Source organism: Leucopleurus acutus (assembly GCF_964270905.1).
Source record: "Leucopleurus acutus genome assembly, chromosome: 3".
In the NCBI taxonomy this organism is placed as follows: Eukaryota; Metazoa; Chordata; class Mammalia; order Artiodactyla; family Delphinidae; genus Leucopleurus; species Leucopleurus acutus.
The window spans coordinates 130874320-130894635 of record NC_139145.1 but is presented as its reverse complement, the minus strand read 5'-3'; the positions used below and the strand labels follow the sequence as shown (position 1 = coordinate 130894635).

The window sequence follows — 20316 nt, the reverse complement described above, 5'->3', positions numbered from 1 at the left end:
GTTAGTAAGGAAAGAGCCTCACTGTCAATGAATGTTCGTGGTTATGTGAGTGACTCCTTTCTAATAGTACATTTATTTCTACTAGGTTCTAACTGCTCGGTTCCCATAGCAACTCAAGTGCTGGAGTGATGATCAAGGGAATGACCTTGTACTTCCTGAGATAGCTATTAAGTCCAGGATAAATCATTTCTTCTTTTGCAAAACTGTCTTCCAGTCTAGGGTCTTCCATTTGCTTGACATGCACTCTAGGTAATTCACTTTAACTTTGGTTTTGTTTCCTCATCTATAAAGTGAGATTCATAATAATAATGCCTATATCACAGTTGGTATGAAGATATAAGAAATTATTACTTTACTAATTTACTTTTTCTTCAAAAGTTTTATGATACCACACCTTTCACTTTGAAAAGACTTGAGCTAATGTTACAGAATTTAAAAAGGGAAGATATTTTATTTGGACATAAGAAACATAATGTGAAAAAGGAACACATGCACTCTGCATATAATCCTATGAACCTAATGAATCTCAAAAATATTAACTTTGTAAAGAAATAAATGCATATTTTCCTCCTTCAAAATTCAAATCCAACATTATGTTTCTGTTATCATTATCTTTTTCATTGATAATTTTCTTAATTCAAAATTTGTTCTGTGGAAGTTAGGATGAAGATTCTTGGACAGGAAAATTCTGAGACTTGATTTCTGAATACGTACCTAAAGGGACAATTGGCAATTTGTATGCTAGTTTGGGAGTAATTTTTTTTTAAACTTAAAGAACTCAAATTCTGTAGTTACAAAGCAAAATACCAAAGCTACCTCTTTGACGTTATAGGAAATTACTCAAGAACTTCAAAACCGGTCCTGCAGACCATTTCTCATTATAGAGGGGTGGGGTCACTTGTTCACTCATGTGAAATACCTGTGACATAGTGGATAAGCTTGTAGCTCTAGAGCCACACCACCTGAATTGGAATGCTTACGTTTCTGCTGACAAAAAGCAAACTTCTTAAACTTCCCACGCTTCAATTGGTTTTCTCGTCTATAAACAAGGATCATCACAATATCTATCTTGTGGGTTTTATGTGAGAAGAAAATGATAAAATTGCATGTACAAAAAACTTAGTAAACTCTCTTGAAAAGACAGCTATTAAATGTACTACTGGACGTTTTTGCCTCAAAAGAATGCCTTAGGGTTGCCTTTGTCTAATTTGTGCCTGTGATCCGTAAGAATGAGACAACAAATAGGCCAGTAATTTAAGCCACAGTCATTCACAAGCACATAAAACATAAAACTCTTAGTGAGCGAAACTTTTTCTTATGTATTCACCTACGTGCTGTTCCAGAAAATCACTTGAGCTGCATGAGTTAAACTTCTAATCATCTCTTGGATTCCAAGCTAACGAAAGAGCTGAGTTGCTGCTGCTCTCCTGGCTTCAGTGTTAGACTCGAGGGCACTTCCAACCTTAGAGTATATTCCATCCACTTCATTTCCTGAATAAGAAAATCAGTTCCTCAAAACCTTGCATAATTTTTATCCTTGTTCTATCATCCACCAATCTCTTTCTCTACAGGCAAAAACAAGGAACCCAGTAAAGAAATAATGGAGTGAATTGAACTGAAATTCCATTCACTGGCGCTCAATTCAAATAGTGCTGAGGTGCTTGGTTGTGAATGTTCCAACCCAGTGTCTCCTCTAAGAGATGAAAGTAATTTCTCCCTCAAGTACCTTCTGAGAGTTAAAAGCAAAAAATCAACAACTACAAAAACACTTCCTACAAATCCATCTGTAATGAAACATCTAAGATGAAAACTCCCTACTTGGAAGTTCTTACAATCAGTTAAATCACGAGGACTAACTGGGAACTTGGAGAGAACCAATTACTGTGGTATGCTAAAAGCAACATAATGGAAGAGCCTAAGAATTCTCAGTCTCTTGATTGGCTACTCTTCACAGGGTGAACACTTTTCTACTAAGACATAATGTTCCATTAGTCAAAAGATGAAAAAGCAAGATCAGAAATTACATTTTTCAGCACTAACATAACCTTAGCTAGTGTTTACAGGCATAGCACAGTGCATAAAAAAGCTCCTTTTTATCGGTTTTTCATTTCCCACTAGGGTGGGACCAACTCACCTCAGTTTGCTGTGACTTTTGAGGATTCAGCATTGAAAATCCTATATCCCAACAAAGTCCTCAGTCCTGGGCAAACTGAAATGGTTGGTCACCCTGTATCCCAATGTAATTTTCAGGGCTCCAAAAATGCCTTCACCAGAAAAGCATCTTCATCAGCTTGAAATACAGCATTTGAGAAAAGATAAGTAGAAGCATATTCATAAAATAGCTTAAAATCCTCCCTGTGGCTTATTGGTAACATACAGTCATTCATACATTGTATGGCAACAGGGAGACAGTCCCAGAACTCCTGCCACTTACTATGGGGAGAGAGGCCATAAGGTAAGCCATCTCAATACACCTCAAAAAGTGCTATGATGGCCAAAGTTCTGAGTACTATAGAAGCACAGGACAAATATACCTGGAGCCTGGAAGAATCAAGGAAATCTTCCTAGATGGTGATAGCTGAGAACTTTTTTAATTTTTAAAAAATTTTAATACAATTTTTAAGGGTTACTTTCTATTTGCAGTTATTATAAAACATTGGCTATATTCCCTGTGTTGTACAATACATCCTTGAGCCTATCTTACACCCAATAGTTTGTGCCTATTGACAAGTGTGAGGTGATACCTCATTGCAGTTTTGATTTGCATTTCCCTGATGATTAGCAATGTTGAGCATCTTTTCATGTGCCTGTTGACCATCTGCATTTCCTCTTTGGAAAAATGTGTATACAGTTCTTCTGCCCATTTTTAAATCAGGTTGTTGTTGTTTATTTATTTATTTTTGATGTTGAGTTGTTTATATATATTGGATATTAATCCCTTGTTGGTCATATCATTTGCAAATATTTTCTCTCATTCAGTAGGTTGTCTTCTTGTTTTGTGGATGGTTTCCTTTGCTGTGCAAAAGTTTTTAAGTTGAATTAAGTCCCATTTGTTTACTTTTGCTTTTATTTCCTATACATTAGGAGATGGATCCCCCAAAATATTGCTGTTATTTATATCAAAGAGTGTTCTGCCTATGTTTTCTTCTAGTTTTATAGTGTCTGATCTTACATTTACGTCTTTAATCCATTTTGTGTTTATTTTTGTATACAGTGTTAGAGAATATACTAATTTCATTCTTTTACATGTATCTGTCCAGTTTTTCCAGCAACACTTATTGAAGGGACTGTCTTTTCTCCATTGTATATTCTTGCCTCCTTTGTCATAGATTGACCATTAAGTGTGTGGGTTTATTTCTGGGCTCTCAATTCTGTTCCATTGATCTAGGTGTCTGTTTTTTATGACATAAGCTGGGATCTTAAACACATGTTTAATTTAGTGCTAGAAGTCATTAAACAAAGCCTTATTCTGAGAAAGAGGCTAGACAGGCAGGTTTTCCTGAATATCATGCAACCAGAAACAGCTGACATTTTTGGGAAAAGGAGATGCTCCAGAGTGGGGGGAGGGGGAATGAGGACAGGAAAGATCTGGGAAGGCACCAGAAGGGGCAGAGTGTGTTCCTCCAGAGCAAACTTCTTCCTTTTATCATGTTTGCTTTCATTTCCTGTAGGAAAAACCTAGTCCTCTAAACTATTTCCCCTCTAAAGTACCCAAGTGTCCTTCCCATTTGTATCTATTAAACCTGTTCATCTTTTCAGGTTCCTCTGAACATCTCCATTTCCACCAAAGCTTCCTTGCTCTTTGCTGATCCTCCCTGAGCTTCATCTTCCCAGACCTCTAACCCTTTACTACATGTGCCACACACTTAGAGTTTCATTATATTTGTTTTTCAGTATTTTGCATTTAAATTCATCAAAATTTGTTGAGCACCTACCATCTGCCAGGTAGTTATTAAATAGTAGTGAACAACTTAAATAGGACCCCTGGTCTCCTGGAGCATATAGTCCTTCATTAAAAAAATAGGATTATAAGCACTAAAAAGTACAGACCATGCAAATATGTCAGTTGTATCCTCTACAGTGTCAAAAACAACTATGGTGCACATTGGGCAATTCATAAGTATTTGCTGACTTGAGGAATTAAAAAATTCACTAGTGAAATTGTTCACATTAGGAAACAATAATAAAAGCAGACAAAAAAGAGATGGTACCTAGAAATTATTCAAGGGTCCAGTTGAAATGTGATGATGCATGTACACACTTGGTTGTATAGTCCTGGGGATGTTAAGGCTGTGAAAGTTAAATGAGGAGAATGGAGTTGGAATTTTGGGAAAACTCCCTATGATGAAATTACAGATTATTTTTCTCTTAACCAAGCTCAATAGCATAGTTAATACATATAATGAATGCAAAGAGAACTAGAAAGATCTGAGTTTAAATTTTGTTTTGCCTCTGTGACCTGCAAAAGTTATTATTTGCTTTGACTCTCAATTTGCTCATCTTTAAAATGGGACAGTGTGCTGATACCTCCTATTTACCCTCCTTTTCCACCCTACTCTGCCATTCTTTACTCTGCTCTCTGTCTTAGGAGGCTGAATCAACAGATTCCAAGGCTCATGATTCTGACTGGGTTTAGCCAATGGGGAGCTGGCAGGGGACAGAGGGTGGAAGGCTGTTTATTTCCTTCCAGTGCAGACTCCATCTTCCACAGTAGTTTCTTCTCTCTTCAATGCTTCCTTCCTGGACTTTAGCCATCTGGCTGTAACTTCTCCCTGGTTCTCTGTTGCTTCTAGTCCCAGGGTACACTACCGTCTCTTGTTGGTTTCCACTAACACTGCCATGGCTCTGTAAATAGCCCCTTTATTAAATTTTCTACCAATTACCCAGTTTGACTGTGCAATCTTTGCCTGTTTATCCAGACAACAATCATATTTGCCTCTTTTTTTTTTTTTTTCCTCTCACTGTTGTGGCCTCTCCCATTGTGGAGCACAGACTCCAGACACGCAGGTTCAGCGGCCATGGCTCACGGGCCCAGCCGCTCCGCGGCATGTGGGATCTTCCTGGACCGGGGCACGAACCCATGTCCCCTGCATCGGCAGGTGGACCCTCAACCACTGCGCCACCAGGGAAGCCCCATATTTGCCTCTTGCTAATGTAAACATTAAGTTAAACTATGCAAAATGTCCAGCAGAGTTCCTAATATAAAGTAAGTCTTAGCAAATATGACTCTCTCACCCTCCTTCTCCTTCTTGTAGATCACTCTGGCCTTCCTAAAGACAAGGTACTAGTCTATGCTAGTATGGAATCTGTACTAAGTCTGATTTTTAATAGTTTAATAACTTCTCCTTGAATAGGTCTTTGTTACTATAAAGAAAAAAAAACTGTTGCTTACATCAGGGTCATTAGCAAATGAAATCAAGAAAATGCGTCTTTCAATGAGTCATGGCAATCTAAAGAAAAGTGTACTTCAACTATAAGTGCTTTGACCAGAGTTAAATGTGTGCTTTATAATGATATAATGTCCCTCCTTTCAGGAACACATACATACTCAGACTATAAAAGAGCACAAGGGTCAGACAGAAGAAAAAGATTTATTTGACATAGGCAACAGCTTTGTGGACAAAATATTGCTTACAAAAATTTGTTTTGGAGATGATTGATAATATTTCTAGCTCAAGTTTCCTATAGATTTTGTGGCAGGGAGAGTAACTGAGAATTAAATGTGACAGAATATCTGTTGGGAAATGATCGAGTCTCCCTTTTCTCCATAAGATGATCACGGAAGAATGAAAGGTGTTCTTTCCTTGCAGTAGGGGTGATGAGGCTTGTGAGTTCTTTTGTCCAGGAATCCTTAACTTTCCTTACCTCCCGGGGATAGTTAACAGTCAGAAGAAGGAGTAATCAGTTGTTGTAGGTATGCTGGAAGGAATTTTCTGAACATGACTTTGTTATTAAAGGCTTAGGTCCATGTAAATAATGAAACTGGATTACTCAAAGAGAAACTTAACCAGCAGAAGTACTGTGATTGAGGATTGAAGAGGGGCTCTGTGAGGTTGATAGATCCCCTGAAGCCAGGGAGGTGGTGGGAGTTCTGGTGAAGAGCAGCAGAGGCAGGTGCTCATGGAAATGCAGAGCTGTTGATGGTAGAGCCTTGATGCAATGCTGGGCTGTGTGTGGCAAGTTGAAACAGTGGCCACAGTCTCCACAGCTTCCTGTATCTGAGTCCTTTTGAAATGTGACTATTCAGCTCCTCTTGTCAAGAAGTGGAGTTTATTTCTTCACTTCTCCAATCTGAGCTGAACTGTGATGTCTTCTGGTAAATATAACAGAGTGGAAGGGATGATATGCCAGTTCCAAATTTAGGTCTCAGGAGGCCTTGCATGTTTCTGCTCTTTCTCTTAGAACCTGGAAAACTGCCATGTGAACAGATTTGAAATATCCTACTCTATGAGAGACACATGGCATGGTCCTTCTCCCATTCCCCATCTGATAGCCAAACAATCCAAGAAGCCACTTTGCTGACTTGTAGCTCACCACAGAGGTATGTGTAAACCCAAGTGAGACAGAAAGACCACTCAACAAAGTCCAGCCCCAATTGTCAACCCATAGAATCATGAATTAAGAATGTTTAAATCACTAAGTTTTGATATTATTTGTTACCCAGCAAAGCTAACTGATACACTCTGTGCCTATGACCTTGGGATTTTGATCAGAATCTCTGTGGCCTAGCTTGGCATGGGGAGAATGGTGCTACCTGACTACAAATGGGCCATGTTGACCTGAAAAAAAGCAACATCAGTGACCATCAGAGATGTCCAGCATGTACCATTTTGCTGTGCTCCCTGTCCTTCAGGGTTCTGTGTAATCTGAGGAGGGAGGAAGAGAAACCCTTGCCCCCATTTCTGTCAGATCAGTTGATACTGAACTTTCTAACCATCTTAATATGTGGGGACTTGAGTCAAACTTTATTTCAATTAGAAAAATAATAAAACCTGGTTCTGTAACTTATGTCACATTTTTAAAATAATAAAATTTAAAATATTTAACAAGCCCTTATGTGAAAAGGAAAGTATTATACTTCAGCTTTCCTTAGATTTTATACCCTGTTTCTCAGCCAGCATAGAAGAGATAACCATCAGATCACATAACTTTCTGGAGGAGGTTTTTGAGTTCTGATTTAATGTGTGGTAATTTCATGATTTTTGAGCAAAAGTTTGGTTAAGTTATGAGATAGCAAATAAATGTTCAAGTCCAAAGTAGTGATTGTTGAAATGTTGTATATTTACAAAGAACTCTGGTCTTAATGTCATGTGAATTGCATATTAGTCTTGGCTCAGTTATTAAGTAGTGTGATGCTAGGTGAGTCATCACCCATATTTGAGCCTTTATCTGCAAACTCAGAAAAATACTAAATAATCCTTAAGTCCCTTTGAAGGTCTTCTAGTCTTTGTCTTGCCTTCTACATTTACAATCGGATACTTTCTTATTCAGAGGCATAATTTACTTCTCCATAGAATATCCTTGAACTGATTACTCTTTCCTATAAATCTTTAAAGCAGTTACTAATGAGAAGAGTGGGCAGGCAGCTAATCAGGCCCAGCTTTGTGTTATCTCTGCCACTGATATCTTGTTATCTGTTACCTGTTTATCTGCTCTTCTGAACTAGTTTGGAACCCCACTTGAGGGTGGTGTCTTATCCTTTCTGACTGTGCATTTTAAAGTATAAAATGTAAACCTAAAAATAACTCAATGAAAATTATTGATACACATAAAATTGACTATATTAATAAATTGTGATGTACTTTCAAGATAGCCTTTTTTTCCAATATTTGTTAGAGCCCTTCAATGGCATCGGATGACATGTCGTACTTTAGGCGGGTCATTTCACTTTACTGGAATCTAATTTATAATGCATAAAATGGGAGGATTCAGCTAGATCATCTGTAAGAATGCTTCTTCATGTACTAGTCTGTCATGTTTTAAGTGCTATGGAAGTTCAGGACATAGATGTTTGTCATGAGCCTCATTCTTCTTAGCTAGACTTGGCTCTTAGATATAAGCTTAGCTTAGAGCTATTGAAGGCGTGCAGGCTGGCTGTCACAGGTGCTCTGGCTGGGTGCCCGCAGCATGTTCTTCCATCTCACCCCTCAACCTCCCACCTTCACCCCCAAAACACACACACACACTCCACACTGTTGCAATTCTAAGAGATGCTGCCTAGGGCCACCCTTTGTTCTCAGAGTTAGTATGTTAGATTGACTCTTTTTTGACTGGTCAGAAGCCTAGAGGTAGAAAACTTAATATCTACACTCGACATAATTAAGCTGGGTCTTGATTATAAAATTATTTTCAAAATTTGTAATAGCTTTACAAAATAATTGTTTTAAAATGATAATGATATCTAGCTCTTTGGAAGTAAGACCTGGCTTCTGTAAAGATGTAGGTCACATAACCTTCACACAAGATTACCAATCTGAAACCTGTAGCTGAATAAGTACTTTGCATGAAATGTGCAGACTGTCGTTTAAAATTCCTTTGTTTTTCTCATAATCTGCATAATTATAATCTGTTTATTCTAAAGCTATCTTCTTTGATTTGGAAATATAACATATACACTTTACCAAAAGATCTGAAATTGATACAAAACTCCTTAGTAATATCTCTAGTGCATCAAATGAATCAGTATCTGAAAATATTGACAGTTTTCAAATTTAAAAATGTATGAAAAGATATAAGTAATCCAGTAATTCCATGAGAGGACTATATGTAGTATCCTTGTTCCCAAGCAAGGTCAACAACAGCAACAAAGTCTAGTAAAACTTCTTTGTAAGACATTTTAAACATATTATCTTGAATCAATATTGCCTTTTTTTTAAAAGCTTTTTTTGCATCTATTAAGATGATCCTATGGTTTGTATACATCAGTTTCATAATATGGTGTATCACATCGATTGATTGCATATAATGAAGAATCCTTGCATCCCTGGGATAAATCCCACTTGATCATGGTGTATGATCCTTTTAATGTGTTATTGGATTTGTTTGCTAGTATTTTGTTGAGGATTTTTGCATCTATATTCATCAGTGATATTGGTCTGTAATTTTCTTTTTTTTGTAGTATCTTTGTCTGATTTTGGTATCAGGGTGATGGTGGCCTCATAAAATGAGTTTGGGAGCGTTCCTTCCTCTGCAATTTTTTGGAAGAGTTTGAGAAGGATGGGTGTTAGCTCTTCTCTAAATGTTTCATAGAATTCACCGGTGAAGCCATCTCGTCCTAGACTTTTGTTTGTTGGAAGATTTTTAATCACAGTTTCAATTTCTTTCCTTGTGATTTGTCTGTTCATATTTTCTATTTCTTCCTGGTTCAGTCTTGGAAGGTTATACCATTCTAAGAATTTGTCCATTTCTTCCAGGTTGTCCATTTTATTGGCCTAGAGTTGCTTGTAGTAGTCTCTTAGGATGCTTTGTATTTCTGCGGTGTCTCTTGTAACTTCTCCTTTTTCATTTCTAATTTTATTTATTTGAGTCCTCTCCCTCTTTTTCTTGATGAGTCTGGCTAATAGTTTATCAATTTTGTTTATATTCTCAAAGAACCAGCTTTTAGTTTTACTGATCTTGGCTGTTGTTTTCTTTGTTTGTATTTCATTTATTTCTGCTCTGATCTTTATGATTTCTTTCCTTCTGCTAACTTTGGGTTTTGTTTGTTCTTCCTTCTCTAGTTCCTTTAAGTGTAAGGTTAGATTGTTTATTTGAGATTTTTCTTATTTCTTGAGGTAGGCTTGTATAGCTATAAACATCCCTCTTAGAACTGCTTTTGCTGCATCCCATAGGTTTTGGATCATCGTGTTTTCATTGTCATTTGTCTCTAGGTATTTTTTTATTGTTTCAGTGATCTCTTGGTTATTTAGTAACATATTGTTTAGCTTCCATGTGTTTGTGTTTATTACGTTTTTTTCCATGTAATTCATTTCTAATCTCATAGCGTTGTGGTCAGAAAAGATGCTGGATATGATTTCAATTTTCTTAAATTTACTGAGGCTTGATTTGTGACCCAAGATGTGATCTATCCTGGAGAATGTTCTGTGCGCACTTGAGAAGAAAGTGTAATCTGCTGTTTTTGGATGGAATGTCCTGTAAATGTCAATTAAATCTATCTGACCTATTGTGTCATTTAAAACTTCTGTTTCCTTATTTGTTTTCATTTTGGATGATCTTTCCATTGGTGTAAGTGAGGTGTTAAAGTCCCCCACTATTATTGTGTTACTGTCAATTTCCTCTTTTATAGCTGGTAGCAGTTGCCTTATGTATTGAGGTGCTCCTATTTTGGGTGCATATATATTTATAATTGATATATCTTCTTCTTGGATTGATCCCTTGATCATTATGTAGTGTCCTTCCTTGTCTCTTGTAACATTCTTTATTTTAAAGTCTATTTTATCTGATATGAGTATTGCTACTCCAGTTTTCTTTTGATTTCCATTTGCATGGAATATCTTTTTCCATCCCCTCACTTTCAGTCTGTATGTGTCCCTAGGTCTGAAGTGGGTCTCTTGTAGACAGCATATATATGGGTCTTGTTTTTGTATCCATACAGCAAGCCTGTGTCTTTTGGTTGGAGCATTTAATCCATTCACGTTTAAGGTAATTATCAATATGTACGTTCCTATGACCATTTTCTTAATTGTTTTGGGTTTGTTTTTGTAGGTCCTTTTCTTCTCTTGTGTTTCCCACTTAGAGAAGTTCTTTTAGCATTTGCTGTAGAGCTGGCTTGGTGGTGCTGAATTGTCTTAGCATTTGCTTGTCTGTAAAGCATTTGATGTCTCCATCGAATCTGAATGAGATCCTTGCTGGTTAGAGTAATCTTGGTTGTAGGTTCTTCCCTTTCATCACTTTAAATATGTCATGCCACTCCATTCTGGTTTGTAGAGTTTCTGCTGAGAAATCAGCTGTTAACCTTATGGGAGTTCCCTTGTATGTTATTTGTATTTTTTCCCTTGCTGCTTTCAATAAATTTCTTTGTCTTTAATTTTTGCCAATTTGACTACTATATGTCTCTGTGTGTTTCTCCTTGGTTTTATCCTGTATGGGACTCTCTGCACTTCCTGGACTTGGGTGGCTATTTCCTTTCCCATGTTAGGGAAATTTTCAACTATAATCTCTTCAAAGATTTTCTCGGGTCCTTTCTCTCTCTCTTCTCCTTCTGGGACCCCTATAATGTGAATGTTGTTGCATTTAATGTTGTCCCAGAGGTCTCTTAGGCTGTTTTCATTTCTTTTCATTCTTTTTTCTTCATTCTGTTCCACAGCAGTGAATTCCACCATTCTGTCTTCCAGATCACTTATCCGTTCTTCTGCGTCAGTTATTCTGCTATTGATTCCTTCTAGTGTATTTTTCATTTCAGTTATTGTATTGTTCATCTCTGTTTGTTTGTTCTTTAATTCTTCTAGGTCTTTGTTAAACATTTCTTGCATCTACTCGATCTTTGCCTCTATTCTTTTTCCGAGGTTCTGGATGATCTTCACTATCATTATTCTGAATTCTTTTGCTGGAAGGTTGCCTATCTCCATTTCATTTAGTTGTTTTTCTGTGGTTTTATCTTGTTCCTTCATCTGGTACATAGCCCTCTGCCTTTTCATCTTGTCTATATTTCTGTGAATGTGGTTTTTGTTCCACAGCCTGCAGGATTGTAGTTCTTCTTGCTTCTGCTATCTGCCCTCTCAAGAGGGCAAGAATCTGGGCTTTGGAATCAGATAACCCTGAGCTTCAAATCCTGGCCCAACATCTTGCTGACTAGGTGTCCATAAGCAAAATCATGAGCAAGAATGAGTTAAAATTATTTTCCTTTTAATTGAAAAGAGATCAATAACATCATGGGGATATTCAATTTCTTCCAAAGGCAACATGAGACAATCAATAGCAATTCTTGATACAGATGCTGCACAAAGTTGAAATCAAAGACAGCTTTAACACAGAGTCAGACAAAGGTAATGGGGCTCAGTCTAGAAAAACCTCCTGTTTGTTTGGAAATGGTCCCAGAAACACCTAGGATTAGACACCCAGCCATATCCTTGCACAGTGGATTTGAGTAAGACATGCATGAGGGAGTAAGTGAATCCCCAGGGTCATGCTTATCTCTTATACCAAGCCTCAGTCATTTTATTTTTCAGTGTAAGTCCTAACAGAGAGATAGTAACAATGGTAGAAACAAAATATCTAATGCTATTTTTCATTTAACCAATATCATCATTACTAATTAATAATTATCCTTGTTCTTGGGTTTGTTTAGCCAAATAAATTATCCCCATTTAACCCTACTTGATAGAATTTTACTGTTTAATAGAGCTGATATAGACAAGGACTGATAACAACAAAGTGAATAATAGATAAACTAGATAAATACAAAAAACAAAGTAAATGCTAGTAAATATCAGATAAACACAGGATAGGTAAAAGCCAATCAATAATGAAGAGTGATGTCAGACAATGAAAAGAAAACTGAATCCAAAGACAAAGATTTAAGAGTTCTTATCTCAGCTATCCCTCTAATGATTTATGTGACCCTGGGTAAGTCATGCTCTCTGGACCTCAGGACCTTGAGCCTGCTCTACTTTCTAATATGGGGAAGTGCTCATGTTACATACTTTGTGACACTCACTGGCGGGCTCTTTGCCTTCACTTAACTCTACTTTGCCTTTTAAAACCATTTTAATGTCAACTAACCCCAGATTCATATGTAAGTGGAGAAGACTTCCCTTTTTCCTTATTTCCTCAACAAGAACCAGACTATTCTAACCTTTGGGTAATTCCTTGATTTTAAGGCTTTGATTGCTGTTAAATTACAGAGCTCCCTGGGAATGGATAAATTTTAAAATTATTGGACATTCACATTTCAGTAAAATTGTGAAAGGAAAAAAGCAGCAAGATTTATCTTATAGTTCCCCTTATGCCCTGTAGGAGAGATTACCAGCTGTCTGCCAGCACCTGTTCTTCCCCAGTACCCATTTTATAACAGAATTCCTGATTTTCAGCTGGGCACAAGTTTACCCAGAGTAGGGGCTACATTTCCCAGCCTACCTTGCAAGTAGGTATGATCATAAGATTAAGGTCTAGGCACTGTAATGTAAGAGCACTGGTGTATTAAAAGGGATGCTGGAATGCCCTTCTTCATCATATCTTCCTTCCTGCTGGCTAGAATGTGGATATAAGAGATGGAGCTCCAGCAGTCATCTGGTGACCTTGGGAATGAAACTCACAGATGGTGGCCTAATTTCAAGCAAAGATAAAGTGCTCTTCTGACTTTAGGGAGATAATCAGTTCCAGTCCACTTTTGTTTGTTGAGTTGATCCCTGACTAGCTTTTTTTTTACTCTCTTCACCCACTTAAGTAACCAACTGAGGCAGGAGAAACAGGACAGAACTAAGTTCCCCAAAACCTTTCACAACGTTTTTTTTTTTTTTTCTTCTGCAACTCAATTTTCATGGGTTCTTCCACAAATAAAAGACATACTAGAAAACTGAGGCGGTAAATCATTGTAATAAAATTTTAAGAAGGGATGAACTTCTCAAATAATAGTAAATCTGAGAGGGTTCAACACTTATAATATTTCAACATGTTCTGTGGTATCAGACTCTTTGAATTCTGAGAATTTCAGAAGGTGATGATGATAGTATGAAAATTATAGGAAATTTTTTTGAAGAAAGACAAGCTCTAAGTAGCTGTGCATATTTTTATTATTAAATGCCAATAATTATACACATTTAAGTGTCAGTATTACTTTGTTGGTACTTCTCTTGGAAAAAATTTATAAAGAAGTGTACCTTTACATAGATCTACAAAAGATCTGCAGAAGGCTTATGTGTAATAATCTATCAAGAAACATATAGATATTGGTTTTTACCTTTTAATTTTATTTGCTATTAGCTAATTTAAATGAAATTGCTTGAAACCTCACATAACCAATGCTCCCCTATGAGGGGAGCATTTTCAAATGTGTTTTCTGAGTAGCTATAAAAACTATTTACCTAGGTGATATCAATTCCATTCTCATTGATTGCAAGATTAGAAGACAGATCTTAGATTTCTTAAAAAAAAAAACGGCAAAAACAAAAACACAATCTAAAATTATTGGGACAGTTTGAACATGGTAGGTTCCCAATGCATTGTTGTTGCAATATTGAGTCAGTCTGTGAAGTTTTCGAGGTTTGTATTTTTGAAAAATTCTTACACATAAAAAATTTTAAGGCAGTGTTTCTCTGTTTAAGGACAACTTGCATCAGAATTGCTGGAGTGTTTGTTTAAAATGCTAATTCCCAGACACATCATCACTTCCAGTGAATCAGAATCTCTATGCATGCCTTGAGAATATGAATTTTAACACCCCCAAGAGATTTTCAAGCACATTTAAGTTTAAGAACCTCCGTTCTACTGCTTTGTCTAGTGCAATGGAGTTTCAAGCAGTTTTAAGTTATTACTTCCATGTCTCTGTCAGTATCAAGTTAATTCTTTTCCCATTCTGCCTCCAATTTTTGACCACACGTGAAAGGCGGGGATGATTACTGGACTGAATAACATTTACTCTTAAAGGGAAAAGAGAGTTTTTAGATCGGTACAGAGAATATGGATAGTCACACATATTTGTGAACTGAGGGGAAAAGATACGTGTAATAAAAGTACAGTTCCGAGATTTCAAAACTATTTTTGAACTAGTCTGGAGGAGCATGATTGTAATGTAAGGCATGACTCTGTGTTAAAGAAAGGACAGGATAACTTAATAGAGGTCTCCTATCTTGTTCTGTGACGGTGCTTCTAGGCTCTGGTGATGAATGTGTTCATTTTCTGTGACTTCCTTTGGGTAAATAACCCGGTGCCCTATCAGCTCTCCAGCCCTGGGCCAGCAGCGGCCGTGTGTGCGCACTAATGACGGTGGAAGGTGTCTGGGGGAGGGCCTGGGGAGGGGCTGCCCTGCACGATCGCGCCCCTGGCACTTCCTAAGAGACTCTCAGCTCTTTCTCTGCAGCTGGTACTTGAAGCCTCCACACTCTCCCTCCAGAGAAAAGAAACCATCTATCTAAATTAGCTGTGCTCTCTCGTCCCTCGTTTCTCCCTCCGCCAGCCGCCACCCCCACCCCTTCCATTGTGTAGTGCGTTTAGCTTCTCTTCCTGCGTGAGACCTTAACCTCGTTTGTAGCAGGACGGATTACTAAGAATTTCGGAACCTTGAGTTGCAATGGAGCTGTATGGAAAGGTAAGCAGAAGGGAGTTCCTCTGCATGCTCTGAGTGAAATCTTGCTTTGATGGACTTTGGTGTGTGTGTGTGTGTGTGTGTGTGTGTGTGTGTATGTATGTGTGTGTGTACGCGCGCGCGTGGGTGCCTTCTCAATGCAATTGTGTGAGTAAACCACTTTCTTTATGTGTGTGCCATTCATTCTCGTTCTCCCCCGCGTTTGGTGAATGAGATTGTAAAACCACCCCACTCTGCCTATGGAAATGTATAAACTTTCCCGATTCAGGATGGGGAGGTGTAGCGCGGAGAGTTCCAGAATGCAGCGCAGGTTTCGTTTAGATTGGGAATTAGCACAAGGTAGTGCGTTTCCTAACAAGAAAAATCACAATCTAGCTTCGGAAAGCGATAGGTAGCAAAGAAAAATCTCCAGCTGAGATGAGCCGGGGTCACTTTTCGCCTGCACCTTGCGAGGAAATGGTCTGTGAGGCTGAGAGCAGCAACAACCGGGAGCGATTCCAAAAGAGAAGGGAGGCTCGGCGGCCGAGTCCAACAGGAGGAGCAGCCCGTTTTTATGCTGGCTTGCCGGGAAATGTAGTTCACGGCTCACCGGTTTGCTGGAAAGCTCAGCAGGGTTAGACTACAACTCCCAGGAGCACGCGGGGCTCCCAGCCAGTACGCGTGTGCGGCGCCAGGAAGGGACAGCTCCGGTGCTGATGTTGGAGCCGGTTAGCGAACCCCAAGAGTGCAGTGTGGAGCGTGAAGCGCGCGGGCTGTGCACGCTTGATCGGGCTCCCGGGCCAGCACTGTCTTAGCCAGGGAGAGAGGACACTTTGCGAACAATGAGACACGAAGCTCCCATGCAGGTGGGTCTATATAGAAAGTGTGGCCTCGGGAGGAATTGAGAAAGATGCTTTCTCCCTCGCTCCCAGCATAAACTGCGCCCGATCTAAGGGAAGGTCTTAGGCAGCCACCCGCGGGGATGCGGTTCTGACTTGGTCCATGGAACAGAACTGGGTTTCTCTACGCTCCGCGGGGCTGTAACTAGGGATGTTTTGACGCGGGTAAGAGTATACATTATCTTTCTAGGCTCCACAAGGAGGATTATAGTGTCTAAAACGTAAACTTGAGCAAACAAAAGTCAGAGGAGCATGCAATCTCGTATTGGCATTGATTGTCCCTCCTGGCTTGCCTGGTTGTGATCGCGGTGCAGACACACGGACTTACGGCGAGGTTCGGGGTTGCGAACTCTACTGGAGTCGGGATAGAGCGAATACCTCTTGGTTAAGAGCGCGCTAAGAAAGGAGAAGCCAGTGTTAGGGTCCCCATAGTCCTCTTTCTTCAGTTAGGGTCCTAGTAGTATCAACGGAAAAAGCAAACCCATTGGGGCTTGACTCTTCCCAGAAGTAAGCAAGCCTTTATCGCTGTCCACACAACTGGTTTACTGCTGCGTTTCAAAGACTATCCTCTGAGCTTTCCTGAGTAATGTGCCCATTTGTTGTCCGTTCCGATTCCCTATTTCTGTCACATTCTTATGTTTGCTTCCTTTGACTCCGGTGCAAAGGTGCCTCTGCCTAAGCACCTTGCTTAAGTTTTGTTTTTAAGTAAAGATGAGTGATGCTGTCTCCTTTGTATATACAATCAGTTAACGCTAAACATCAGCCTGTGTTCATTACCAAGCAGAGTGATCCCATTGCGTAACAGAAAGGCACTTTATGAATGGGATTGAGAGGGGAATGGAACATACGTTTGGAACGTGTTGTCTCTCTTGAGAACCCAACCCTGCTACCAAATCCACCAATATAAATGTTTGACTTTAATTCGTGCTTAAACATTTTCCACAAAAATCAAGGGCTTTAAACGTATGCTTCAATTTACTTTTTATTTATGGTATGGGTTATGTATATTAACATATGCTGACTGGACTGTTCAATGAAAAAAGATCTGTAGAATTTAATTGTTTGTTGAAGGATTATATAATAGAAGCTCTCGAATTACCTTATGAGTTATTGAAAATTTGATTTGGTCCAGAGAACATTGGCCCTATTGTGAATCTTCTAATACCTCTGTTTGTGACTTAGTTTTTCATTATAGACCTGATGTGAAAAGAATCTGGACAGACAATAAAGGTACAGGCTGTTGCAATCAAGATATATTGGCTTATGATAATTTCCCGCTACTAGAGGTACTGCCAGGAACCAACTGGCTAAATTAAGCATATCTGATTACAAGTAAACATTGACAGTAGATTTTAAAAGTAGATTGTTAGTATTTAACATCAAACCCATATATGCACTGAGGTGTTTATGTTAAAATAAATTTCTAACAAATAAATCACACTGCATCTTTTTTATTTTCTTATAATAATTGCTTAGAATGTTCAAAAGGGTCATTAAAATGTATGAAATTAGTGCCTTGAGAACTATTTTAAATTATTTCATATCAACTTTGTAGTAGGCACTGTAATTCCATATTTTAGTCAGAACTTTAATGAATAATTAATATAAAAATAGGTAACAAAATTAATTTGCTTCTGGATGGAGTTGTCATATTTAGGATGTATTTTATTCACTGGACTTGATTTTTGAAATTAAAACTTTCAATGCCCAAATGCTATCAAGAATAACATGTACATTAAAAAAAATCAAAGACTATTTTCTGTAGTATATTTCATTTCAGCACATTTATTGATTCAATTTACCAAGTAAATTGTTATGGTGACCCTCTCTCAATTACTGTCAGGTTTTCAAACATATATAATGATAGAAAGAATAAAAACTATAAACATGCTTCATATATATATATGTTTTTTAAGTGGCAAGTAATATCTCAGCACCTGTACTTCTGAATCATAAGCACATAATCACATTCCAGGTGATTTTGGCATATGAAAATGCAATGAGATGAATAGTTGACTTTTTTTCTTTTACATTTAAAGACTGAACCACATCATCATTTAAAATACATGCCCCTAAGTTTTCCCTTAGGTTTCTGGAAAATGAGTCACAAGCAAAACCTCATTCTATAGTTTCATTATCCTAAGAGATTCTTTTCCCCATATAAAAATATTTAGTTCATTTATTCAGTGAAACAAAATGTGCTCTTTAATTCTTGATTTCCTAATTTACTTATTTTATTTTCTTAAATCAAAGAATCCTTTAAAAATTAATGTCTTTTAAAAAGTATTTATTGTGCCTATGTACATAGCTTGGTGCTCTGTTCAAGGTAGTTATCTTTGATATATGCAAATTTTCTGAAGAATATTTCTCTCTGAGTTGATGCAAAATAAGGGATAATAATTGTTTTATAGGGATTATTAAAATAATAAACCGTAATAGTCTTTGCTATCTGTATTTCCTTTGCAACTAAATAACCAGGAATAGCATTTGGTAAGTGTTCCAAATGATGGGTTAGAATTTTAATGCAGGAAATGGTCATTTTGTGTTTCTTCATTCAGTGCATCCATAAATCCTGAGGGCCAAATGAAATGGGGAATAGCAGCACTCATGACTTGAGGGCAAGACTCTCATGAACAAATTGTCATTTGATTCAGGAGCCAGGTTGAACAAATTCCAGTTTATCTAGTGCTTTGTGCTAAGCACTGTGCCTTGCATTCAGATCTCTCTGCATGTGTGTGTGTGTGTGTGTGTGTGTGTGTGTGTAAAATATAAAACAGTCCTAGAGGTCACCATTATCCTAATTATGGGCAGATAACTAGAACTTTTTAAGATTAAAAAACTTTCCCAACACGGTAAATTCAAAATTCTGCCAGACTCTAGAAAGCCCTTGTTCTTTCCTCTATTATTTTGGGTTCCTCAAGAAGACACAAAATGGTGGTGTAATGAATGAGGGCACTATTGATATAATTTGATTCATTCATTTGGTTCAGAAGAAAGAAAACTGTCTCTTCTGTTTATAAATTTATCTTGCATGAACTAAACCAAATATTTGAGAAAGGCCAATGTTTTAAAAATGGTTAGCTTTCTGTTTCCTGGGTTTGAATTTCTTGCAGCTTTACTTACTCTCTTGCAGGACCAGTGGAATTCATTGTCTCTGTTTAAATGCTTATCTTCAATTTTGTCATCCACAAGCTTTCTGGGTCATCACATAAGTACAGAGCCCTCTAACTATTTAGGAAACTTGAGAGGAAAACAACTACTCAAAGCATGGAGCAGAGTGCCAAAAAAGGTTATTTGGCTAAAAATGAGGATGATTGAAGAAAGAATATAAGTGTAGGCTGAAAATGAGGTTGAGGTGAAAACCACAATAGGTATTAAATACAGCCATGCTATATAACAAAAACAACTTACAAAGAATCAGTCTAAATATCATTGTTTCATTTGGCTATGGAAGGTACATGGCAATCTTGCATTTTATTATTGTGGAATTTCTAACCACATCCAGCCTCTATGATGATCCCTTTATCTTTATAAGAAATGGAAGTTTAGTCCTCATCCCTTATAGAGATAGAGAAAAACTCTAGTTGACATTGGAGAAACGAGAACTTTTTTCTTACTCCATTTGAGCAAATTCCTCAAGTATCCACCTTCCTTCCGTAAAGGAAAGTGGAGGATAGAGAGGAGAATTACAGTAAAAATAAATTTCTGTGGTGTAAGAATGATTTTCCATTTTCATTTTTTTAGTCCAAGAAGTCATGGTTTTATTACATGGCATAACCACAATTTTCCCCTGCCATTCTAAGCTTATATTGGAACTGCAGGTTCCTTTCCTGACCATCATATGCCAAGATGGAAATACATTTTTATGCTAAGGATTGAATTTTCCTGGGACTATTCTTACACCAAGGATACTCAGCTTACTAAGTATAAACAGTTGTGCCACCTGAAAAAAATGTTGTATTGGTTAAAGGTCGTCCAACAATTTTCCCCATTTTTCATTCGTTAATTGGGTCCAGAGGTTCTAAATGAACCCTCTTAACAGCTCATAGTTTTTTACCATGCATACTATGACCTGTGAAGATGAAATCTTTTAGATTTATTTGGATTTACATAAATTTTTAGCATTTTTCATTTGTTTATTTACAGTTTTTGATATATTTCTATATGTTGAAATGTACAAATATTAAGTGAACAACT

General features: G+C 37.6%; 1 protein-coding gene across 1 annotated transcript in view; it reads left to right on the top strand.

Annotated features, from left to right (window-relative positions):
- Positions 1 to 16062: 16062 nt before the first annotated feature.
- Positions 16063 to 20316, top strand: part of RAB3C (RAB3C, member RAS oncogene family) — a gene marked incomplete at both ends in the record, with an annotated part of 309288 nt that continues 305034 nt past the window's right edge. The window contains one exon of the mRNA XM_082837397.1: positions 16063 to 16086. Within this exon, the coding sequence (XP_082693523.1) occupies positions 16063 to 16086 (24 nt within the window). The remainder of the gene's footprint in view (positions 16087 to 20316) is intronic.